We start from the raw sequence: 26672 nt of genomic DNA, 5'->3' as shown, positions 1-26672 counted from the left end.
TTGTTCAGTTGTGTCCAATTTTTCATGACCCCAATTTTGGAATTTTCTTGGCAAAGATACTAAAGTGTCTTGACATTTCCTTCTCCAGCTCACTTTACAGAGGAAACAGATTTGAATGATGAAGATGTCTTTAATTTCTAAGACCACTGCTCAAACCACTGTACCACTTTGCTACCCTTCACAATTCAGGGATAGAATAGTATATAAGCTAATTGTGTTTTATGAACAATAGATGGAAAGTGCCTTCTTTTATCCATTCTTCCAAATAGAGTCAGATTTTTTTTTGTACATTAACATATTTTTAATTTTTTTTATTATAGCTTTTTATTTACAAGATATATGTGTGGGTAATTTGTTCCAATTTTCCCCTCCTTCTCCCTGCCCTCTCCTCGAGATGGCAGGTAGACTAATACATGTTAAATATATTAAAGTATATGTTAAATACAAAATATGTATACATATCCATACATTATTTTGCTGTACAAGAAGAATCAGAGTTTGAAATAATTGTACATCAACATATTAAGGTCACTCCTCTGATCAAAACCATCCAATGGCTTCTTATTATTTACCAAGTAAAGTTCAAAATGATTAACTTGATTGAAATCTTCAGTCCAACTCTCTTCCTTGTTCTATCAAATATTACTGTTCTTTATGTACTCTATGCTCCAGAAAAACTGTACTACTCATAGTCCCCATGAGCCAAACCCTGTGCTTTTCCTATTGTCTCTACTATAGTCAGTATTTTAGTAGCCTTCCTGCTCTGACTAAACAAAGATGAGGAAGCTCAAAACTCCCGAGTCATCCAGCTGAAATAAAGTCTGTGCTTTCCCCAAAGTTGGGGACTTTGAATATCAAGTAGGCACAAATCAGGATAAGTCCCTGAACTCTGACCTGCACACCAGGTTCCAGACTTCTCCCTCTTCTCCAATGACTAGTCCTTCTTGACCCAGATATTTGTTGTTGCTGTATTGTTTAGTCATTTTAGTTGTACCTGATGTCTCATGATCACATTTGGGGTTTTCTTGGCAAAGATGCTAGAGTGGTTTGCCATTTCCTTCTCCAGCTCATCCTACAGATGAGGAAACTGAAGCAAATGGGGGAAGTGACTTGTGAGGGTCACACAGTGTTTGAGGCCAGATTTGAACATAGATGAGTCTTCCTGACTCCAGACCCAAAGCATTATCTGCTGCCCCTCTAGCTGCTTCTAGGTACAACAACCCTATGAAAAACCCACTAGATGTTAGTATTCTTTGATGACCCCTTCCACCAGGTATCTCACTCAACCTGCCCTATTTCTCTCCTCCCTGATTGCCCACCTGCTATTGTGAATATTCTACCTCAATAAAGTTTGCTTGTTTTATTTTTCCTCTGCTGGCTCTCATCTTGTACTATGTAGTTATGTCAAATTTTCTTTTCTGTTTAAAATCATTTAGCCATTGTCTAGGATGGGTACTAATGGGCTTAGAGGTCACCATTACTTCCAAAAGAAAGGCTTAGAGTTGGGGACTGAGAAACCCCCTCATATCCCTCTGACACTAGGGTTGTGATATTAGCCCTAAAGAGCACATATCACTCAGTCTCTTCCTCTGGGCAACAAAAGTGATACAAAAGAGATTGCTGAATTTTTCTTGCATTGTACCCTGGCGTCCTCAATCTAACTCAAACTACATTAATAGAGCTCTGTGCCTGAAGTGCGATGTCCCCTGCATCTCCTCTCCCACATGCTGGATTTCCACACAGCCTTTCAAAGCTAATTGAAATGCCATCTTCACCTCTACCAAGGAGATGTTCTTGATATTCCCAGTTAATAACTATCCTCCCCACCAAAAGCCAAAAGCCACGTTGCATTGTTACTATCGAGATGGAGCCATTATCTCATTGGTGTGGATACTTTTTTCATCAGGGATACAGTCTCTTCCATCTAGATATCTGGCCTCTTGTCCATGTCCCCCTCTAAATCCTCCACATAGAATCTTCATAGTGTTTTGGAAGTCTTTTCTATCTCTTGACTCTACATGAATGCCAATGGAATATTTGGTACTCAACTTGTACACTTATGAATTATTTTGTATTAGGATTATTTTAAAAGTCTTTGTAATCTATAAGCAGGTGTTTAATAATTTATCATTGACTGATTACTTGAAGGCAAGAGACCGTGTCATTTTTTGTACTTGTAGTTCCCTGGTTGCTGCTATGGTATTCATCACTCAGTAGATATGTAATAAGTATTTCTTTTTTTATAGCTTTTTATTTACAACTTATATGCATGGGTAATTTTTCAGCATTGACCCTTGCAAAACTTTCTGTTCCAACTTTTCCCCTTCTTCCCTCCATCCCCTCCCCTAGATGGCAGGTAGACCCATATGTTAAACATGTTAAAGTATATGTTAAATACTATATATATATATATATATATATATTATATATATATATATATATATATATATATATATGAATATGCATACAGTTATTTTGCTGCACAATAAAAATCAGACTTAGACATAAGGTATAAATAACCTGAGAAGGAAATAAAAAATGCAAGCAGACAAAAACAGAGGGATTGGAAATGCTATGTTTTAGTTCATTCTCATTTCCCATAGTGCTTTTGCTGGGTGTAGCTGGTTCTATTCATTATTGAACAAGTGGAACTGATTTGGTTCATCTCATTGCTGAAGAAGGCCACGTCCATCAGAACTGATCATCATATAGTATTGTTGTTGAGGTATATAATGATCTCCTGGTCCTGCTCATTTCACTCAGCATCAGTTCATGTAAGTCTCTCTAGGTCTTTCTATGTAATAAGTATTTCTTGATTAAACTGAAGAAGATAAGGGAGAGTTGAGTATTTAATTTCCCATTTAGTTGTATGTTATATGCCAAAAATGTAGTAAAAAAAAAAAAACACTGGATATGGAATTAGGGGATTTGGATACAGATTATGACTTGGCTATTTATTACCTGTGTCACCAACTTGTTATGGGCCAGAACTCTGAACTTGAAATAAAGATTCTTACAAGGTACTCAACTAAGTGGAATTGATGATACAATGATTATCTAGTTTATCATGGTGCCTAATAGTTTTCTAAATTCAGTATGATTGATTTCATCTTACCACAAATAATGGTTTCCTAGTGATATAATGATTGGTTTATACTCAGTGTAGAGCATATAAGCTAGAAGCCTCAGCTACATTCTTTAAGAAGCAGAGAAGACAAAGGACTGGGGAACCAAGGAGAGAGATTCATTTGCTCTTTGGTCAGGCTCCTGGTGGCAGGCTCTCCACCTTCATTTTCTCCACTGAAACCAAGACTCTGGAAGGCCTCTAAGAAAGCTGCCCAGCCCCAGCAAGGAGACAATAAAGGATTTGGACTTTAACACCTGGCTATTCTCGTGGTGATTACTGAACTGAAAAGAAGGCTGCTCCCAGAGACTCCCAAGAAAACCGAACCAAAGAACATTACACCAACTCCCCTATCAGTTTCCTTAAAAGTGTAAAATGAAAGGGTTGGATCAAATCAGGGGTCCTTAAGTATGATTCTTTTAATGTATTTTCTAAAATATCTTCAAAATTTTATTTCAGCATAATTGATTTCCTTATGAATAAAAGAAAAACTCTTGGACTAAATGATCTGTAAGAATCCTTTTCATCTCCAAATCTATAATCTACCTGATAAATTCTCAATAACATTTGCTATTTGTTCATCTCCCAGGTGATCTCGTAACCACCTGAAATAAAGAATTGAGTGAAAACCCTTTGGACAACATCCAGTGCTGATAAAAAAAAATTAATTTGGGCTGACAGTCTTGGCATTTATAAATCTGGTGCTATGGACTAATTTTGAGACCATGAACCAGGTTGATTCATTTCTTTCAGCTTCAGTTTTCTCATCTGTAAACTGGGGACAATATCATTTGCACTAATTATTTACATGATTATAAATGAGAAAAGCACTTTGTGGTATGCCATTGAAATGTGGGTTGTTGTGATGATGATAAGCAATTTTAGCACATGGATAATGGCTGTCTTGTTTGTCATACACTGCCCATAGTCCCTAGGACAATATTTTGTACATCATTGGGGATTGGCCCATATCAGCATAACTTAATTGAACATAGTTATTTCAATTTTATGCCCTTTGGATGAAAAAGAAAAGGGAACAAATGTGGTCAGTCAATGTAATATTTACTGGTACCCATATGGCTATGTTAGACATCTGGAAGGCAGACTCTGCTTTCTCTGTTTCTTCCAGATGTAGACACAGACTAAGCTTTTCTCTTCCTGCCAGGGTGTTCCCTGGAGGTGACCTGGCCTTTCAAATGGTACTGTCCTGGTGTCCTTAACTTAGTCTCTATTCTATGAAACTTCAGCATATTTGGGAGAGTAATTATTCTTTTTTCATAATGGAAATGCTTATTTACAGAACTAACCCTCTCAATCTGGTGAATCTTTAAAAAGAAAAAGAAAAGTTTCTTAACAATTATAGCTTTTCTAAAGTGGAATGGGAAAACACAGGTTTCCTTCACTTGAAATTTTTGCACAAAGACTGGATGACCATAGAAATCAATTTAAAATTGTATCTCTTGATAGACTGGATGGCTTCCCAGGGCCCTCTAACTCTGAAATTCTATGATTTTTATGAAAAAACAAAACAAAACTAAACTAAATAACAGAATTCTATTAGGTAAATTTTTATTTAGTCCTTACCATATATAATGTCCTCTGCTGAATATTAGAAATATAAAGATAAAACAGATGCAGTCTTTGCCCTTTAAAATTATTGTTCTTCATCCCCTCTTCTTAAAGACCAATGACATCAGAAGGTGATGTCTTGAGTTACAAGTGAATTGGATTTAAATGAGGCAGGGCTATGCTATGCAAAATCTTCAGTCTCATTCTTTCCTATAAGTCATCAGGAACCAGTGGCAAGATATAAGTCAAGACAACAATTGGTGATGGTTCAAGCCCATTAGAAACTCTTAATTTAGGGGGAAGAAATAAGCCATGCCTACAAATAAGTATGATGCAAGGTAGAGTTGATCAACTGCTAAGCACATATGCAAATAAAATGTTCTTAAATTGGGAGAGACAAAAACCACTTTCAGTTGAAAGGATCAGAGCTTCCATCTTGTCAATACAGATAGATATAGGAAAGTTTGTAATACCCAAGTCCAGTAGAAGGAAATAAGACAATAAAGCAAACCATCTTTACTAAACAGACATGCTTAAAAAATATAAGATAGTCAGAAAGAATGATAGAATCAAGACTTTTGGTTGGGATAGGTACCACCTAAGGCACTCTTTCCCAAATCAGTAAAGTCTGGTGAGTATTTGTGGGATTCTTAGTTAGGTCTAATAGAATAAAATGAAATAAATATTGAAGGAAGAGATGGAGGAGCCTGAACCTGCAATCTGGTGCTGATTCAGACTAGTGGGGGTGGGAGTGGGGTGGGAGAAGATTCCTGGGACAAGAAAAAGAGCTTGGGGCTATTATTGCTGGTTTTTATTCACAAGGTAACCCTGCTTCCCTACAGGATTTCTGAGCTTCCTTGAGCTTCAGTGATTAGCTAGTCAGGTGGGCAAATGTATTCCTTACACACTTGAACTTGGATTTTAAGAATCATAGTATCTTTTAGTTCAAAAGAGATCTTAAAGATTAGTCCACTAATGCCACAATACTATCACCAAGTGACTGCTTGACTTTCTCTTTAAATATCTCCTATGATAGGGAACCTCTGATTTTGAGAAAGTTCCCCACATTATGGGTCAGCTAGAATTATTATAGTTTTCTTCCTCACACATATTTGAAATCTTCCTTCCTCCAATTTGCTGTTGATCAGTTCTAGTTCTGATCTCAGATACTTATTAGCTGTGTGACATTGGGCAAGTTACTTAACCGTGTTTAACTCAGTTTCCAGTCTGTAAAATGAGCTGGAGAGGAAATGGCAAATCACTCCAATACCTTTACCAAGAAAACCCCAAAGGGGGTCATGAAGTGTTGAACATGACTGAAAGAACTGAACAAGATCTCCCTTCTGGAATAATACAGAACAAACATAGGCCTTCTTCCCCTCATATATTTGAAAATATGATGAAAATCATCATGGTTTTTCTACATTTACCACACAGATTGTTAGCTGTCTGGGTGAGCTGCTATCTTTTATTTTATTTTTATTACTTTTTATTTTAGTCCTAGAAAGTGTTAAAAAGAATGAGCAAAAATTTCAACTCATCAGGATATATTTGTTTTAATGTGTTAATTTGTGAGCTTTTTGAGAACAAGAACTTTCTTTTGCCTCTTGTTTACCTGGCACCAAATACCAGTAACTAGTGGGCTCTTAATAAATTGATTAATTGGCCCTGAGAAATTAAGTATTCCTCTATATTTCCTAGACCAAACAGAATAGTACACAGTCCTGTATCATGTTCAAATCACCTTGCCGTGGTACCTTCCCACTTTATCTTTTTGCTTTCTTTCCTGGGGCTTTAGCCATAAACATCAATGTTTGCCCTTGGTTTAGTCCCTGCCTTGTTATTTGTCTCATGTTTCTATAATGATTTATCTGACAACAGGTGGATTGGGGAAAATGAATCTAATTTTACCAATTAGCTTCTTCACAGACTTTCCCTGGGGGGACAAGTCTTCCCTAATATTCCCTTTTTATAGAATAGGAAACTGAGGCACAAAAAATGAAGTACTGCACATTTCACACATATACACACACCCTCCAAATATGCCAAAGTCCACTAACCTAATCAGAAAAAGAGGTGAGATAAAAGCTTGGTCTTTTGTATCCCAGGTCTATGCCATATAATCTAATCACAATAGATTTTATGGGTTACTTCAGTGAGAGGCCAGATTTGGTTGCTCCTCAATAAAGCACATTTTCCAGGAAGACAAAAAAAAAAAAATTGTTGTTGGCAACTTGAGATTTTAAGTTGTAACTCTGTCACAAGTGGGGATAGAGAACGGGTTATGGATTTAGGATCCAATGCTCCAAGTTTGAATTTCATTTTTGTCACTTAATATCTCTGTGTTCTTGGGCAAATTACCCAACTTGTCAGTACCAGAAATTTCACATCTATAAAATGAGAGGGGAGACTAGATGATTCCTACTGGTTCGAGCTCCAATTCTATTATCTCCCCTATCAGCAGCTTGTCCTAGGTCATACAGTGAATTTATGAGAGAATCAAGAATAAAGTCTTTGACTCCTAATTTAAGTTTCCCACTATTAGAATTGCTAGGAAAAGAAGGATGGAGTGTCGCAGAATGATTGTTGGTTTAGGAGCTAGAAGCTAGTTTAAGCTTTGCTTCTGACTAGCTATGTGTTCCCTCTCTTACCTGGCTACTAATTTTCTCACTAAATTCTTGGTGTTTACATTTCTCTTAGGATGTTGTGATAGTGTGCAGTTGTTTCCAATTCTTCCTGATTCCATTTGGGGTTTCTTGGAATAGTTTACCATTCCTTTCTCCAGCAGGGGATCGATTTTGTCAGGCAGTTAGAGTTAAGTGATCTGCCCAGGGTCACATAGCTAAGAAGTAGCTGAGACTGGATTTGAATTTGGGTCTTCCTGATCCCAGGCCTAGTGCTCTATCCACTGGGCAACTTAGCTGCTTCCTGTACACTTTGAGATTTTATTAATGAAGTCACCTAGCCAATTAGAAAGCTCAGAGAAAAGACACAACTCAGGGCTACAGGCTCTCAGCAAATTAGATTAGATAAATATTCACATTTTAACAAATTTCCCAATCGTCTTTTATCCTGAAAGAATGCTCAGAGTTGCTTGTGGTTTTGCAGAGTGGCTGGACAGCAAGAAAGATGTAAGAAAGGAACATCAGAATGACGTTTAAAATTCTTTATGTGATTATGGTGGATCCCACGGGAAATAGCCTCTTATTAGACTATGTTTGCATTTGAAGAATTCAACTAAGTTCCCACTTTCCAACAAGCCTGACCCTGAGTTCTAAGCCTTTTGAGCGTTTTCTGTCTTTTTTTTTTTTTTTGGGGGGGGGGAGGAGAGGGCGGGAATCATCATTATTGGCAATTGTGAAATTTGGCTCTGGAGAATTTTCTATGATCTATCCAATTATACCTCTATGATCATAGAAATACTGAATATCAGATCTGAGAGGAATCTTAAAATCACACTCTTACTTCTTCACGCAGTCTCTTCTCCGTATGTGTGTTCTTACACCTCCACGCCTTTTCTTGAGCTTAAAAGGATGGGTAGGGATTCAGTAATGGAATGAAACACAGAATATTCCAAGCAAAGAGAACAATTGGGCTGAAAGAGAGTGATATGGAAAAAGGGAAGGTCACTGAGTCCGAACCTTCAGTTTTAAAGATGAGGAAATGGACACTCAGAGAAGGTGCAGAGTAGTACAGACTCGCTGCACCTTAAGTTTAAAGGCAAAATTCGAACTCCCGGCCACCTGGGTGGTGCCGGATTGCGGGGAAAGCTGAGTTCTAGGCAAAGGGTCTTGAGTTTGACTGACAGGAGGAAGTCGGTGACGGTTTGAGAGCAGAAAAGAGACATTACCAGCCCTCTGCAGAAAGCACCAGATTTCTGAGGATTTTTTCCAAGTCGGCTGAATGTCAGTTGCTGCTTCTAGTGAAAACATCCCCCACCAGCGTGGCTAGCCACTATCCGAATAAGCTCAGGAAGCTGCGGCGGGATTCACCCAATTAGCCCAGCAGATGACAATGACAAAGGCTGGCTACTCCTTCTCTCCTCCTTGACTTCCCAACCCCCACCTCCCTTAGAGATGCATACCCTGGAGGGGGAGGTGTGGTGGTGGAACCAATCGATCCGTGATTGAGCGCGTGGCCCAGTCGGGTCCTACCCAGAACCTGCCTGCCACCGCTGTAGAAGAAGGCAGCTCCCAGGGTGCTGCATTCATCAGAATTGCTGAGCTGATCACATGGTTTTCTTCCTGCCTTCCCCGTTAGCTGCTCCTTGTCAGCAGCTGGCGGAGCCCGAGGCCGCAGGCCAGTGTCTGCAGAAAACCTTTCCCGGCCCTACGTTGCAAAACGCCAGCCTCCTGCTCGCGCTCCCACACCCGCGCCGCCGCCAGCCCGCCTCGCTAACTAAATGGTTTTCCTCTGTGCCAGGGAGATTACCGTGGATCCCAAGGAAGCTGCCTCCTACTAGGCCATGTTTGCATTTGAAGAATTCAGGTAGGCTCCCGCTTTCCTGCATCAGCCCGAACCTGGCTTTTTGTTCTAAGCTTATTGAGGGTTTTTTTTTTTTCTTTTTTCTTTCTTTCTTCTTCTTCTTCTTCTTCTTCTTCTTCTTCTTTTTTTTTTTTTTTTTTTTTTTTTGCTGTGTAATGACACTCTGGGATCTGGCTGCAGCCAGGCAGGGCTGACTTCAATATTTGTTGGCGGGTTAGACAGGGTCTGGGAAGGACTGGGATTTTGGTTGGGGGGAAGAGGGAAAGCTCCGGGATCCAAAGGAAGGATGCTAAGTGAAGGCTGAAGTGATGGCTAGATAACTGATTTTTCTGTTGTACGAACTGATTTAGACCCACCTGGATGCCGCTGTGGGACTCTGAATACCAAACCACCCAGCATCGGTCTACCCTTTGTCAAACCCAGGAGATAGTGATGCTCCTTTTAAAAATAAATAAATAAAAAGGAGGGGGAATGAAAAGAATGTTAATGGTAGTAGCTGAAGCCGGAGAATTTGGCAAGTCTGCAGAGCTAAGATTTGGCTTTGACTTCATCAGATGGTTGTTATTTTTAATAATAATCTCCTGGCTGGGGAGCTCCGAGTGAAGCCTGTTGGAAGGGTTTTCCTAAGCAGGCTTTCTCTTTGCTGTTTGCAAGCCGTTCAGCTGCTGCTGCTGCAGTTATTAATGTTCCAAATTAGCATCTTTTGTGAGGCTGACTTACCCCCTTTCCTTAGAGAACCCATCCCTGAGTATCCGTGTGGGAATGGTAGTTTGGGAGAAATGAAAATAAGGGGGGCAGGGCTGAGAAGGCAGACTGATTCTATGTGTGTTGCCACCTCTTGTGAGCTTATGAAGGAGTGTGTTTGCTGGGATTCCTGACCTCTGCAAGCCTCTGGTTTTCTGAGAATGATTTACTCTATTTTTATGCAAAGCCTAAACATTATAACAGCTGGAAAGACTAGTGACTCAGAATGTCAGAACTGGAAGAGAACTTAGAATCATAGAACATGGAATGCCAGAATAAGAAGGGACCTTGGAATCACAGAATATGAAATGTCAGAACAAGAAGGAACCTTAAAATTATAGAACATGAAATGACATTGCAGGAAGGGACTGTGGAATCATAAAGCATGAAATGACAGAGCAAGAAGGGACCATGGAATCACAGAAGATGGTATAGCAGAGATGGAAGGACTTTAGAGAACATCTAATCTATTACCTCATTTTACAAGTGAGGAAACTGAGGTTCAGAAGGCTTAAATAATCATCTAAGGTCACACGCCCAGGAAATGGCCAAACGAAGATTCAAAAAGACAGGTTATTTGAATCCAAGTCCCTTGTGTCCAGTCCACCAGAATTCTGTGACAGCCTTACAGCCATGATCATAAAACCCTCTTCTGATCTCCCAAAATGCTACAACCCTAAATCCTTTTTTTTAAAAAAAGTCATAAAACAACCACCTTAGTAGATATTTATAAGAATGAGTAATCGAATGAATGAAAAAGGGAGGAACCCTTTTCATACAGAAAAGTGAGTTACAAGGTTGGGCTATTGATATCTTTCTGTAAACTTGGTACTTAAAAAAAGAAGATTCAAGGATTTCTGTCTGTGTTATCTTGGAGAAGCTTGCTACTTAAAATTGGGATTTGGAAAGGCTAATTCTTATGGTTGCAAAGAGGTCATAGATTGTGAGAAAACTCTGATCTTATACCACAAGGACTATTTTTTATAACCAATGTTAGAAATTAGGACTAGGGGCATTTCACACTTGCCAGCAGGTTTTTTGGCCTGAGGAATCTATTAGAATGCTGTATAACTCCAGTTGTCAGATCATTGTTAAGTGTGGTCCATTCAATGATAACAGGCATTCATACAATAAACATTTATTAAGTACCTACTGTATGACAGACACTAGGAACAGGGAGACAGTCTATATCCTCAAAGTGCTTAACTTTTTTAGTCACTTCATTTTAGAACTTGAAATCTCTTTTGAGATCATCTAGTTTAATTCCATCTAGTCTAATTTTTTGCCCAAGATTACACAGCTACTAAGTATCAAAGACCAGAAATAGCCAGAAAATGGTGTAGTGGAGATTCAAACTCAGATCCTTTGACTTCAGATTCAGAGTTTTTCCATTAAACCACACTAATTATGTAAGGGATATAAGGAATTATTAAAATATGCTTCCACTCTTAAAGGTTCTGCCAATAAAGTAAATTTGGTCCTAGTTACCAGAGAAGAGAGTTGATTCTCTACATACTCTGCCGAGTCAGGCTATACCTGGAGAATTGTGCTTAGTTCTAGGCAATCCTTTGATAATGAACATTGATTGGCTAAAGATTGAGAGGACTTCCAGAAAGGTGAAAAACACAAAATCAGGCTGAATGAATCTTCATTTAAGGAACTAGTGATGTTTAGACTTGAGAATAGAGGACAGAGATGAGATGATAGGGATTGGTATATTGGTGGTAGGTGTTTGAAGAACTATCATTTGGATCAGGGCCTTGTTCTGATTGGCCCCAGAAAGCAGAAGCCATGGGTGGAAATATCAAATATAGGTTTGAAGTAGGGGGAAAAGAGGAGGAAAGAGTCAGGGAAGAAAAAAAAGATCTGAACAGTTATAGTAATACAGAAATAGAATGTGCTGCTGCTGGAGGTAGTGGGTTCCTCATTACTGCAAATGCTCTTCAAGCCTTTGTCAGGGATTTTATAGAAAAAATTTTGGTTATGGATCATATTAGGTGAACTCTGAATTCTCCTATGCTCAAAGATTCTGTGAATCTGAGCTCACAGTATAGTCAGAAGAATACTGCATGAACACAAATATGTGAATATGCATTTATTAAGTTCCTATTATATACAAAATATCATGCTAAGTGCTAGGGATGAAGAGAGAAAAATTAAGCTGCCTCTGCTCTCAATTCAATTCAATTCAATAAACATTTGTTAAGCATCTGCTAAGTGCCAGAGGATACACAACTAAGTGCTAAGTGCTGGGAATTTAAAGAGGCAAAAGATAGTACCTATTCCCAAGGAGTTGATAGTCCATCTGGGATAGCCACATATAAATCTTAAAGCATATGCAGAATTCCAGCCCTGGAATGCTCCCTCTCTTTTTCTCTGCTGATAAGTTATTCAGTGGAGATAAAGACACCAGCATCTGGGGTGAGAACTTCTGAAAGGTAGAGTTGAGGTAGGAGTGTATTCAAGGAATGGAATATACAAAAGCACAAAAATTGGAGATAAAATTTCATGTGAGGACAGATTTATTGAACCACATAGTATGTGAAGGAGAGTAATATATAATAAGACTAGACCCAGACGTGAAGGGCTTTAAAATAATATAAATAGAGGAGACTGTATTTTGTTCTAAAAGGAATTTGGAGATCTTGGAACTTGTTGAACAGGACAGTCACAGTCAAAACTGCTTTAGGAAAAATTATTTTGATATCTGTGTGTAGAATGGATTGGATTGGAGAATTAGTCAATAAACATTTTTAAGCACCTAGTATGTGCTGGGCAGAGACAGAAAGAACTCACAGTTTAATGAAGAAAGCAACACGCAACATGCACAAACAAGCTACCCATAAAATAAACTGGAAGGGAAGAAATTAAAATTAAGGGGGATCAGGGAAGGCTTCATATAGAACATGGGATTTTAATTGGGACTTGAAGGAAGCCAAGGAGTCCAGGAAGCCGAGATGAGAAGAGAGTATTCCAGGTTTGGAGGACATTCAAAGTAAATGTCTAATGTGGGGAAAAGGGATATCTGACAGCCAATGCCACTGGATATCAGTCAGTCAATAAGCATTTAATAAGCACTTACTACGTGCCAGGCAATGTGCAGAAGCCCTAAAGATTTAAAAAAAAAAAAAAAAGGTGGGAGGGAGGGGGCAAAAGACAGTCTCTGTTCTCCAGGAACTTATAATCTAATGAGGGAGTGAAGAATGGAGAAGAAGGAGGTATAAAATAATCTAGAAAGGTATGATAAAGACTCTTGAACCTGGATGGTGGTCTTTTGAATAAGCAAAGGGGACAAGGAAAGATATTAAGTAAAAATGACAAGATTTGACTACTAATTGTAAGCGTATGGTGAGATCAGAGAGAAGTCATCTATGCCTGAAGTTATAAATCTGAAATCACAAGACAAACACAAATAAGAATATAAGTAAAGGCTAAATAACAACTCACAGTTTTATAATACTTTACAGTTTACAAAGCATTTTTCTCCATAATAACTATGTGAGGTTTATAGGGCAAATAATATTATCCCATATGCCACATGAGGAAACTGAGGTTCCCAGAGGTGAAAGGAAATCTGTTAGAGGTGTTAGAAAGATAATTTATTTTCAGTTGCTATATATCAAATTATTTATTTTCAAGTATGAGGTGGAACAGCTGGTCACTGAGGGCCATTCCAGCTCTGTGCTTGTGTGATCCTAAGCTCCCAGTCTAGTCTGAGAGCTATAACATGAACACAACCTTTTGGAGATCAGAAGACTTGGGTTCAAATTCCACTTTGGGGACTTAATAATTATGTGGCCTTGGTCAATGACAATAGGGATGATTCACAAACCACTATCTTCACAACAACCCTGTGAGGTTAAGAGAACTTAAAAAAATATATATTATCCCCATTTTACAATTGAGAAAATTCAAACAGAGTTTAAGCTACTTTCTTGGGGTCATATAATTAGAAAATGTCTGAGACCAGACTCAAACACAGGTCACCACATAATTTTCAAGATTAACTTTCCAGTTTTAATTTCTGTGATCCTAATGGATTTGCCCAAAGTTGCACAGCTAAGAGGAAAGTAGGGAAGGGAACCAGCATGAATTAAGCCCCTATTATGTATTAGCCCATCTATTAAACACTTTAGGCATATTATCCCATAGTAAATTTCACAGTTATGATTTAACCTCCATGATGTCATTATATATCCAATGCTGTTTCTTCACACTGCTCCCTAAGAAGGACTGGAGTTTACTATATAATTTCCCAAGTCCCAGGTGAAATTGAATGACTTCCCATCTTGACTTTACCATTTATTTACAAATGCTTTTTGACTTGATTTGACTGCACTTAAAATACCTGTCTGATCTTACGCCCCATAAATAAATAGCTAAACTTCTCATCCAGTTGTTTTTCAGTTATTCCTGACTCTTTATGACCTCTTTTGGGTTTTCTTGGCAAAGATACTGGAATGGTTTGCCATTTCCTTCTCTGTAAAATGAAGGAGGTTGACTGGATGACTTGAAGTCTCTTCCATCTTTAAATCTAGGATATTGTGATCTCAAGCATCACCTAAGTCCACAGAATAAAACTAGTGGTCACTGGTGGGATTAGTGGGTATAGTGGTGGTGGTTCCAGCTGTAAAAAAAAAAAAAAAAAAAAAAAGGAACCCTAGAATTAGAAGAATATTGCAGCGTTAAATGTTAATGAGTCAAGGAATCTATTGCTTCTAATGCCCATGTTCCTACTGGGATTGTGGAATACCATGAAGTTGGGAAGAAAGGAAAGAATATTGGATTTGTATTCAGAGGCTCTGGGTTGAAGTTCTAGCTCTGCCATTTCCCTCCTTTGTGATTTTTTCTAAGTCATTTACCTCTCTATGCCATGATTTCGCCATCTGTAAAATGACAAGAAAGTGTGGCTCAGTAGATAGGGCACAGGGCCTGGAGTCAGGAAGTCTCATCTTTAGTTCAAATTTGGCACTTTTTAGTTATGTGACCCTGGGCAAGTCACTTAATCCCTGTTTGTCTTAATTTCTTCATTTGTAAAATGAGATGGAAAAGCCACAGAAATCCCAAATGGGGTCACAAAGAGTCATGGTACTGAAACAACTCCAGAACAACAATGCTATAGCCAGCAAGCACCTAATAAATATTTATTGAACTGAATCAAAATTGGGTAATTTTATAAGGTCCTCATTAGTTCTCAATCTATTAAGTCACGTTTAATAATCTACCTTAGTTTCCTCACATGTAAAATGAGGATAGTAATAGCATCTACTTCCTAGGGTTGATATGAGGATTAAATGAAATATTTATAAACTGCATTCAAACTTTGAAGTGCTATGTAAAAGCTAGTTATTACTGGGGAAAGAAGTTTTTTTTGTATGATATGCATGAAAGGATTAACCCTCTCTGAGTCTGGATCTACTCATAAATAAGCTGAAAATCAGAATAGATGGGAAAAAATTTATCACTGAGGTCCCTTCCAAGTCAAGTTTTATAATCCTCTGATCTTGTAATTAATAATACCATGAAGTATCTGATGCTTGCAAATAAGGGGCATGGAAAAGATGCATAGGAGTGGAGAGAAGGAAGATGTCACTTTGAATCGGCAATAGTCATAAAATGCTTCTTTAAGAAGGAAGTGAATTTTGATTTTGATCTTGAAGAACCAGTTGATTTGAATAAGCTGAGAGAAGTGGGAAGGCATTTCTAAAAAGGGAAATGGTGTGAGCAAAGCAGAGGAGGTGGGAAAATACAAGGCATATTCAGGAGACAGTGAATAGACTGAACTATCCTATCATATAGGGAAGAGTGTTTGATGGCCATGTAGGGTTTCTATAGGATTAATGGGAGGCTAGTCTGGAGAGGTAAATTGGAGCTGGATTATGGAGAACCTGAATAAATACCTTACTAAGAAATATAGACTAAATTCAACATCTCCATGATCATATGACTTTCTCCTGAAGGCACAGATGAACTTAAAGAAAGTCTTTCAGCAAAGGAATAGCAAGATGAATAGAGTAACCCAATCAGCCCTTGGTCCATTCTGATTGTGGAAAAGTGGATTAGGATATTGGTACTTCAAGTGCATTTCACTCGAGTTTCTATGAGCAAGTGATAGAAGGGCATTGCCTCAGACAAACTGAGACTCAGTTTAAGAAAAAAAAAAACAACAAGATCTTCCATTGCATCTTCCATAGGTTGTCTCGACCTGTGTTTTGCCATTGCATCCTGATGACTGGAGAAGAAGATGAGGGGTTAGGACTTTGCACAGCTCTGCCTCATTTAACATTTCAGGACAAGACATCAGCCTCCTGATGTCATTGATTCTCTTTGAGAACATAGGATGAATAACAATGGTGATCTTTTAATTGGGAATGTTTAACCTAGAAAAGAGAAAATATAGGGTAATCATGATAGCTATATTGATTTGTAATCTTGGATCCTTCTACTATCACCAGTTTTGTTCAGCACTGAGCAAGTGTAAGCCAGTCTTCAATTGGCTTGTGATATGAAAGATGTGTTATTCTTTTGAAATTGAGATTTACTTGGGTATTTATTCAGTATTTTTTATTCAGTATTTAGTAAACTATTATGCATCCAAGAAGTCCAATTTCTTTCTTCTTTGGTTCCAAAAGTAGTTGAAAATTAATTACTGTGATATTTCCAAAATCATTGATTTTTTCTTTAGAGGAACTATATTTTGAGATGAAAAAATGCATTGCTTGTAAAAAAAAAACAAACTAAAAAAATGTAGGTTTTTGAGGTAGACAGAGAAAGCATAAGGCGGGCTTTGAGGGGATAATGAGATTAATAGATTAACAGAGCAGGGGATTCATAGGGAAGATGACTGAAAGACACAGATAGTTTACTAATGAAAGAAATTATTATTAATAACTCATGATTTGGGGAGATTCACAGTCCCCTTTTTATCTATTTTCAAGACCTTGATCTCTGAAGATTGAGTTAACTTCTTCTATTTAACTCCACCCAACCTTATAAGGAATCTTTAGACTAAAGTGAAGTCTATTCAATCAAGTTTGGGTGGAGACAGACCCTTTTGTCTAAATTGCCCCAAACTGGAGGAGTCTGGGTATAGAAATAGTCTTTCTGTCCATGAGTGACATGATTCACTCTCAGTGGCTCATTATAATATTCATTCTCTCATTAATCATTAACCAATCAGAACTGTCATCCTTTTGAACACTCTCCTTCCAAAAGAACATAGGAACCTTGAGTCCACCATCGTAATAGTCTTTGGTCTAAGAGACAGCCAAATTACTAAACTTTTATTAATAAATATACTGGCCTTATTAATAAAATGATTGAATTACCCAGAAATTATATCATTCAATCCTTTCTAATCACCATACTGATGGAAAAAAGATAGATAATAATAGAACTTTTAAGGTTTTCAAAGCATTTTACATATATTATCTCATTTGAGCTTTATAATGATACTGTTGACATAATACAGATATTATTTTCATCCCTATTTTACATATCGGGTATAAAGCAGAGAGACATTAAATGACTGGTCCTTGATCACAAAAATATCAGAAATGTGATATTAACAGATCTTCTGTACTTCAGGTCCTGGATGACATGCTGTTTCCTATATATAAACTATGTCTTTAGTAGAAGTGACCTTGATCTTTTCATGTTCCTTGATGTGAAACCTGTGCCTAATGTCCCAACATTACTCTGATCTGTAGGATAGGAGCAAGTATAAGTCATAATCTAAATTATAATTATTATTATTTTTTTTTTTTTGCTGAGGCAATTGGGGTTAAGTGACTTGCCTAGGGTCACACAACTAGGAAGTGTTAAGTGTCTGAGGTCAGATTTGAACTCAGGTCCTCCTGACTTCAGGGCTGGTACTCTATTCACTGCACCATTTAGCTGCCCTAATTTAAGGAATGCTTATTAGCCAAAAGATTGATGATAAGGGGGTTCCCTCCTCTAAGAGGAACTTCTGACTTCCTTCTTTCTATCATTAGCTAGGAACTCAAGGACTAGGGTTTGGAAAGTAATAAATGAAATAAATAAATAAATGAGAAGTTTGTAATATGATAAAATGAACATGATGTGAAGAATGAACTTAGGTTTAACTTTTGACTGTCCTTGATTTAGAAATCAGCCATCTAAGAGAAATAAATGAAATTTCCTGCCATTTACAACTCCAGGCCCAAGTTGTTCAGATGTGTTCTCTCTGGCTTGTTGTGATGTGAGACTCATATCCTTTAATTACTTTAACATAATTTTAACTAAGTCTTGGTTCTTTAACCAGTACCTTTAGTCATAACCTCCCTCTCTTTTTTATTTCACTCTCCTTCCCTCTTGACTTCTGAGCCAAGTGGCTAAGTGCTCTGTCAATGGTTCATAGAACCTCAGAGATAGAAGGCATCATCAGTGAGAGTTTGGTGATACAAGAGATGTGTTACATATTTGAAGTTCAGTTTAGTCTTGGAGCTATGTTTATTATCTGAGTTAACCATTACGACTTAGTCTAATACATACCTGAGCAAGAATCTCCTAAGGTACCCTAATGACTTGCTTGTTTCCAGAAGGAAGAATTATAGGCCAAGGTAGAAGTGGCCTTGGTATAAGTAAGAACTTCTCATCAATTGGAAGTGTCCAAAGGTAGAATGTGCTGCTTTTGGGGGATGGGGGAGGCAGTCACTGAAAGTTTTTAGGTAGGAGTTGGATGAATGTCTACTCATGGATAGCTACTATAGTAATTTTTCAGAAAAAAAGTTTTGGTTAGATATGAATTGAACTGGATGACTCTAAGATACCTTCTAATTCTGAGACTCAGTAATTCTGTCTCTAGTTCCCTCAAAAGTCATCTGGTCTAACTATATCTACGAAAAAAAATTTCTAGTTTTTTGTTGTCAATACCTAATTGATTTTATAGGTAGAAAGAATTTAAATTAATTATTATGTTTTCAATATGTGATTTTATGTATATTTCATTATCACACATATCCTACATCAATCTCAGATAAGAATGTACTTTGTCACAATCAGACCATATATTGTGTTATGTTCTGGGTGCCATATTTTTTTATGTTACACATGTTAAAATATATGTTAAATCTAATATGTAAACATATTTATACAATTCTCTTGTTGCACAAGAAAAATCAGATAAAATAAAGAAAGTAAATGAGTAAAAAAACTAACTGCAAGTGAACAACAACAGAAAGAGTGAGAATATTATGTTGTGATCCATACTCAGTTCCCATAGTCCTCTCTCTGAGTGTAGATGGCTCTCTTCATCACAAGATCATTGGAAATGATCTGAATCATCTCATTGTTGGAAAGAGTTATGTTCATCAGAATTGATCATCATATAGTCTTGTTGCTGGGTACAATGATCTCCTGGTTGTGATCATTTCACTTAGCATCAGTTTATGTAAGTCTTTCCAGGCCTTTTTAAATCATTCTCTTGATCACTTCTTATAGAACAATAATATTCTATAACATTCATACATTATAACTTAGTCATTCTCCAACTGATGGGCATCCACTCAGTTTCCAATTTCTTGCCACTACAAAGAGGACTGCCACAAACATTTTTTGGGTGTCATATTTTGGAAAGGATATTGATAAGCCATAATGTTTCCAGAGAACAATAACCAGGATAGTAAAGGGTCTTAAGGTTACCATCCCTATTATAATATAAAGAGAATTAGGATGTTTAGCTTGGAAAAGAATTAGTTAAATGAGTGACAGAAGGGATGGAATGGGATAGAAATCTTTAGATATTTGAAGGGCTACCTTGTGAAAGGATTGAACTCTTCTACATGGGCAGGAAGTCAGAACTAAGATAAGTGGTTGCATGTTGAAAAGAAATAAATCTATTTAAGTTTGATATATGGAAAAACTTCCTAATAATTTAAACTATCCTAAAATAGAATGGTCCACCTTGGAAGGGAGTGGGTTACCTATTATCCTCAAGTAAGATACAGATTGGATTAGATGACCTCTGAAATTCCTTCAAAGTTCAGAAATTGATTGTGAATTCATGTGGTTTATACATTGATTAAATTTCTACTTCATATGAACGAGAGCCCTGGGTCATTAAAAGTTTTGTTGATTTTTTTTTTAATTATAAAGTCCCTATCTTCAAGGAAAGTATAGTTTGCTAGAAAACTACAACATGTAAACCAATTATAGTATACAGTAGAGTTTGCTAAAGAAAAGGAATATTGTAGAACAGAGATTCCCATACTTTCATAGTTCACGGTACCCTTAGTATCTCAAATTTTCAATAGCACCTGTAGGCCAAAAATAAAACAACCAAAAGGTCTATTTATTAACTTGTTAGCACCAAACAAATTAATAAATATTCATACTAACAACATAGTAACTTTTTAGAAGAATAATACACATAAACTGAGAGAAAAAAATAACATTTTTACATCATTCTTAAATAATCACAAATATTTACTAATGAGATATGTGCTCCTGTGGGTCATTGCCATCCTCATTTCCAGTTCCATGTTGATTTTTGATCAGGGCTTGCAAATAACAAAAATACAGCTTCACAAAAGATAGGATATGACATTTGAGAAAGTTGAAAATATTATTGACAGAGTCAAAAATACAAGTAAGCAAAAACATACCATAAACATTAGAACATGTCATAGAAAGGAATATACATAATCTAATATTGAATTACTTCAAGCCAGTAGCATGTATCTGACATTTAGCTTCACTTATTTTTCTCAAAAATTTAAACTATCAGGGGAGTCCCTGTGAATTCTTCACCCAGCTCAGTAGAAGCAAGAAGAAGATGGCTCAGTGAGGGAAGAGCTAGGATGTAGGAAATTGATGCTTAATATATTTTTTAGATATTATAACAGTAATAATAACTAACATTCCTATAGGCAGATTTGTGCTGATAAATGTTTAAAAACTTGTTTTCTGAAGAAAAAAGTACTCACAACACACTTTTAGTTTTAATATCTATTATTAATATTGTTGCTGTCATTTTCTTAAATACAAGCAATTGACAAAACAACTAATCAAGCCCTGATTTATATCATTTGTAGATTTTGAGGTATAAATGCTCACGCTGAAAATTTAATATCAGCTCTCAAGAGCAACACACACCCATGTATAGATGGGGACTAGATAATTTAATTAACATCTTAATACTTAAGCAATAAGAAGGTTGAGTTAAGGAGGAGGTGGGGAGAAGGGAGCTAGGTGGTACAGTGGATAAAGTACTGGGCTTAGAGTCACGAAGACCTGAGTTCAAATGCAGCTTCAGAAACTTCCTAAGTGTGTAACTTTGGCTAAGTCATTTAACTTTTGCTACTAGAAAAACAGGAGGCAAACCACTACAGTATCTTTGCCAAGAAAACCCCATGGACAGACATCCTACAAGGTTATGAAGATTCAGATCAAAAAAAACTGAACATCACAAAGACCTTTAGTAAGGTAGTGACCTGGTTAGACTTGCTCTTTTGGAAGATTGCTTTATAACTGAGTGAAAGACAGATTGAAGAAGGGAGGAGGAAGACACCAGGTAGAAGAAACTATTAAGTGATGCAGAAGAGAAGCAATGAAGGCCAGAACGAAGGCAGAAAATAGCATTAGTAAAGAAGGGACAGATACATGAGATGTTGTAGAAGTACTTATACCAAATTTATATAGACCATCTTGGAATATATGAATATATATGTAATATTCATATATTTTATATAAATATAATAAGAATTAAGAGCTTATGCTTAAATAGTATTTCATTATCAACAAAGTGCTTCTCTCAAAATATGTATGACTAACATAATACATTTGTATCTACCTCCTGTAGTTTAAATATTTTTCAGTCAATGAAAAGAGTTTGATTAAAATAGCATTTTAAGGTTGATATTGCTTTTATAGAATTGTGTGTTATGTCTATTTGAAAGAAGACCTGAGACTGATAGTCAAGGGATCACATTCCAATCCAGGCTCTGTCACAAAATTCCCCTGTGATCTTAAAAGTCACTTCATTTTTCTAGAATAGCTTTTCCCCACCAGCAAAATGGCAGTAATAGTCGCTCTCTTGTTTTTCCTCACCAGGACAAGTGAGGACAGGAGAGAATGGATTTAGACTTCTTTTAAAAGTTAAAATCTTTAAATAACATAAAGCCCTGTTAATACATATTTTTGAATAGAGTTTGCAAATCATATAAGAAATAAAATTTAGATTCTTCCTTTATTCCCTATCTTTACAATACAATCTAAATAAATGCCACTTCCTCCATAAAGTTTTCCCTGATCCTATCCCTAATTATCTTTCCTTCTATCCTTGGGTCTCATATAGCATTTCATTTGTGGCCCTCTCTAATGCATATATCATGAAATGTAATTATCAATTTATTGCAATTATATGTATTTGTAAATTATAATTTATAAGTTTAAGACATATGTTTCTATATATATTATTTATGAAGTAAACCTATTAGATTGTAAACTCCGCAGAGGTCAGGGATAGTGCTCCATCTAAACTTTCTATCTCTCCCAGCATCTAGCACTGTGCTATAAACATGTGAAGTGTTTAATAATAGTTGTTGAATTTAATTATAAAATAAGTATCCTGCCACTGGAGAAATTGGAGGGAGGAAGGTTTAAGATGTACACTAGGCAAGATACATACACAGTGGATAGAGTGCTGGATCTGTAACCTGAAAGACTCTCTGAGTTCAAATCTGACTTCAGATATTTGCTAGTTGTGTGACCCTAGGCAAATCAGTTAATCCTATTGCCTCATTTTTCTCATCTGTAAAATGATCTGGAGAAGGAGATAAATTATTCCAGTATCTTTGCCAAGAAAAATGACTGAACAGCAACAAAGATGCATACAGAGAGAAAAGGACAAAGGACCCTATATTATAAGGTCATATAATTACATCTAAAAAGCACCTTAAAAGTTATTGATTGCAACTTCCTTGCTTTATAAATGATGATACCAAAATCCAAAAAAGAGCAAGTCCCTTGCTCTGGATCACACATCTCATACATATTAGAAGCATCTTGAATCCAAACCCAGTTCTCTACCCGCTGTGCCATTTCTTATCTAAGCTTTATATCTTTGTCCCAAATCCTGAGCACATTGGTGATGACATAGTCTTATTGAATAATTGAATGAATTTAGCAACAAGAATTTGGCTATAAACTTTCATTCAGCTTGAGTTTGAGGGGAAATAATATGACATCAGTCAATCAACCAATTTTTTTAATAATAGCTTTTTATTTTCAATATATGTGCAAAAATAGTTTTCAACATTTTACTTTTGCAAAATCTTGCGTTGCAAAATTTTCCCCCTCCTTTACCTTTACCTCCTTTCCCTAGACAGCAGGCAATCCAATATAAGTTAAACACGTGCAGTTCTTCTAAATCTATTTCCACATTTATCATGCTGCATAAGAAAAATCAGTTCAAAAAGGGAAAAAAAATGAGAAAAAAAAAGCAAGCAAACACTCCTCTTTCTGGGTGCAGATGGCTCTCTCCATCACAAGTCTATTGGAATTGGCCTGAATCAACTCATTGTTGAAAAGAACAAAGTCCATCACAATTGATCATACATAATCTAGCTGTTGCTATATATAATATTCTCTTGGTTCTATGAATCTCACTTAACATCAATTCATGGAAGTCTTTCCAAGCTTTTCTGAAACTATCCTGTTGATCATTTCTTATAGAATAATAATGTTCTGTTACAGTTATACCCTATAACTTATTCAGCCATTCCCCAACTGATAGGCATTCCTTTAGTTTCCAATTCCTTGCTACTATAAGAAAAGGGCTACTACAAACATTTTTGCACATTTGGGTTCTTTCCCCTTTTTTATGAACTCTTGCTGGGTCAAAGTTGAGTATATATATGTGTGCATATATATATATGCATATATGTATATAACTGAAGCAATTGGGGTTTAGTGACTTATCTAGGGTTGCACAGCTAAGAAGTGCTACGTGTCTAAGACCAGATTTGAACTTAAGTCCTCCTGACTTCAGGACTGGTGCTCTATCCACTGCACCAGCTAGCTGCCCCCAATATATATTTTTGAACACCCATTATGTGCAAAGCCCTTTGCCAAAACTGTCTTAGAGACTTCATTTCATTGCTTTTTCTTTGGAGTCTGTCAAACTTCCTCTATTCTTCTCTCTTCCTCCCTCCTCCTCCTTTTGCTTAGTATCTCCTTGGTGGAAAAGAGAGGAGAGAAATCTATATTGTTCTTTATGGGGATTTATGCATCTTGAATAGATGTGCAAGATCTTGCATATTCTTGTTCAGAAATCATGGAATATCAGAGCTAGAAGTGACCTCAAAAAGCATTTAGCCCAAAATGACAGGAAAAGATAATGACGAATGTTGGAGGGGATGTGGGAAAACTGGGACACTGATACATTGTTGGTGGAATTGTGAACACATCCAGCCATTCTGGAGAGCAATTTGGAACTATGCTCAAAGAGTTATCAAACTGTGGATACCTTTTTATCCAACAGTGTTTCTACTGGGCTTATACCCCAAAGAGATCTTAAAGGAGGAAAGGGACCTATGTGTGCAAAAATGTTTGTGGCAGCCTTCTTTGTAGTGGCCAGAAACTGGAAATTGAATGGATGCCCATCAGTTGGAGAATGGTTGGGTAAATTGTGGTATATGAATGTTATGGAATATTATTGTTCTGTAAGATATGACCAGAAGGATGATTTCAGAGAGGCTTGGAGAGATTTACATGAACTGATAATACATGAAATGAGCAGAACCAGGACATCATTATACATGGCAACAACAAGACTATGTGAGGATCAATTCTCATGGACGTGGCTCTCTTCAACAATGAGATGATTCAGATCAGCTCCAATTGTTCAGTCATGAAGAGAGCCATCTATATCCAGAGAGAGCATTATGGGAACTGAGTGTAGACCACAACATAGCATTTTCACTCTTTCTGTTATTCTTTACTTGCATTTTTCTTTTACTTCTCAGGTTTTTTTTCTTTCTTTCTAGATTCAATTCTTCTTGTGCAGCAAGATAAACTGTATAAATATGCACACATATATTGGATTTAACATATATTTTAACATATTTAACATGTATTGGACTACCTGCCATCTAGGGGATGGGGTGGGGGAAAGGAGGGGAAAAGTTGGAACAGAAGGCTTTGCAAGAGTCAGTCTTGAAAAATTACCCATGCATATGTATATATGCTATATATATTAAAACAACAACAGCAACAACATTTAGCCCAATGGAAACTTCTCTAGTTAGCATTCCTGACAAGTATTCACCCAACTTTTATTTGAATATTTTCATTGATTGAGAATTTGGTATAACGATAAACAGTTCTGTTTGCTCAGATTGCGACTTGCATCTATTGGTTCTAGTTGTCCTCTTAGGAGCCCTGGTAGCAATACCAGAGACCCTTTGAATAGGAGAAGCAGGAATGGACAAATAGAGGTCTGTACCCTTACTTTTCAGCCCTAGCTCTTTAGAAACTGAGTCTTGCCATTGCTTAGAGCCTTTGGCCTAAGAAGAATAGAAGGATTTGGTAAATTAGAGTCACAAGACTTTGGTTAGTATTATTAATCTGCTTCTTACTGGCAAAGGAAGCCACAGAAAAGTGATTTTACCTTGTTGAGTCTCAGTTTTCTCCTCTGTAAAATAAAATTAAAAACTACTTTTACTGCTTCTACTGCCCAGCTCGAGGGATTATTAAGAAGAAAATGTAGGGCCTGCTAGTTGGTGTAATGGATAGAGTACCAGTCCTGAAGTCAGGAGGACCTGAGTTCAAATCTGGTCTCAGACACTTAACACTTCCTAGCTGTGTGACCCTGGGCAAGTCACTTAACCCCAATTGCCTCAGTAAAAAAAAGAAGAAGAAAATGTGTAATAAAGTCTTAAGCAGTATAGTCATGTAAATTGTTATAGTTCATCTTTGTTATCAGCCTCATTTTCCAGATCCCTTGGGAGTTCAGTTATTAGAACACTGGCTCGGCAGTTAAGACTTAAGTTCATAAGTGGTCTCAGATACTTATGAGCTGAATAGCCTTAGACAAGTCATTTAATGCCTCTCAGCCTCAGTTTCATTATCTACAAAATGGGAATAATAAGAATCCCTACCTCCCAGGATTATTGTGAGGATAAATCAAATCAGGCAATATTTGTCAAGGGCTCTGTAAACCTTAAAGCATTATAGAAATGCTAACTTATTATTATTCAACCAACATTTATCAAGTACTTATTGTGTGCCTGAGACTGTGCTAGATCATGGGAGATGCAAAGTTTAGATATGATCCCTGTCCTCACAGAGTATTTAGTTTGGCACAAAATACTGAAAAATATTGACAATTATTGATTGATGTCATATTTCTCCTCTCCAACTAGTATCTAGCTTACAGATAATGATAAGCTACAGTATTACATGTTAAGTGCATTAACAAGTTGCAACACACAGTATCATATGAAACCCAAGCTATATTGCTAATGTGTGTTCCCAGATCATACTCCATAACTGAAGGGGTATTTGTCTTCAGTGACGTTACCCCTTTTCCTGAAGAGAGGACACATTCATAGCCACATATGTATCTTGGAGTATATCCAGAAACATAAAATGAATGCAATGTTTTTTTTTTATTATCATTACTCTGCCTGCTGCAGGGGGTGGGAAAGATGTGATTCCAAAGATCGTAAACATGGATCTCACCCTCCAAAGGGGAGAGCTGATTACATCGGACTCGCTGGTTGTCTTG

The 26672-nt window shown here is 36.9% G+C and overlaps 1 protein-coding gene across 5 annotated transcripts in view; it reads left to right on the top strand.

Moving 5' to 3' along the window:
* The window catches only part of EVL (Enah/Vasp-like), a 261471-nt gene that overhangs the window by 59670 nt on the left and 175129 nt on the right, over positions 1–26672 (top strand). Inside the window, exon 1 of one of the 5 annotated variants that reach the window (XM_051978385.1) lies at positions 8640–9181. The exons of 1 other annotated variant lie outside the window; for it this stretch is intronic. In XM_051978385.1, coding sequence (XP_051834345.1) covers positions 9159–9181 — 23 coding nt within the window. In that variant the 5' untranslated portion in view covers positions 8640–9158. Of the gene's footprint in view, positions 1–8639; positions 9182–26672 lie in introns of those variants that run through there. 3 more of the 5 variants (XM_051978389.1, XM_051978388.1, XM_051978390.1) reach the window with 3 other exon arrangements.

The sequence above is a fragment of the Antechinus flavipes genome, chromosome 2, assembly GCF_016432865.1.
Source record: "Antechinus flavipes isolate AdamAnt ecotype Samford, QLD, Australia chromosome 2, AdamAnt_v2, whole genome shotgun sequence".
Lineage (NCBI taxonomy): Eukaryota > Metazoa > Chordata > Mammalia > Dasyuromorphia > Dasyuridae > Antechinus > Antechinus flavipes.
This window is presented reverse-complemented; position numbering and strand designations above follow the sequence as displayed.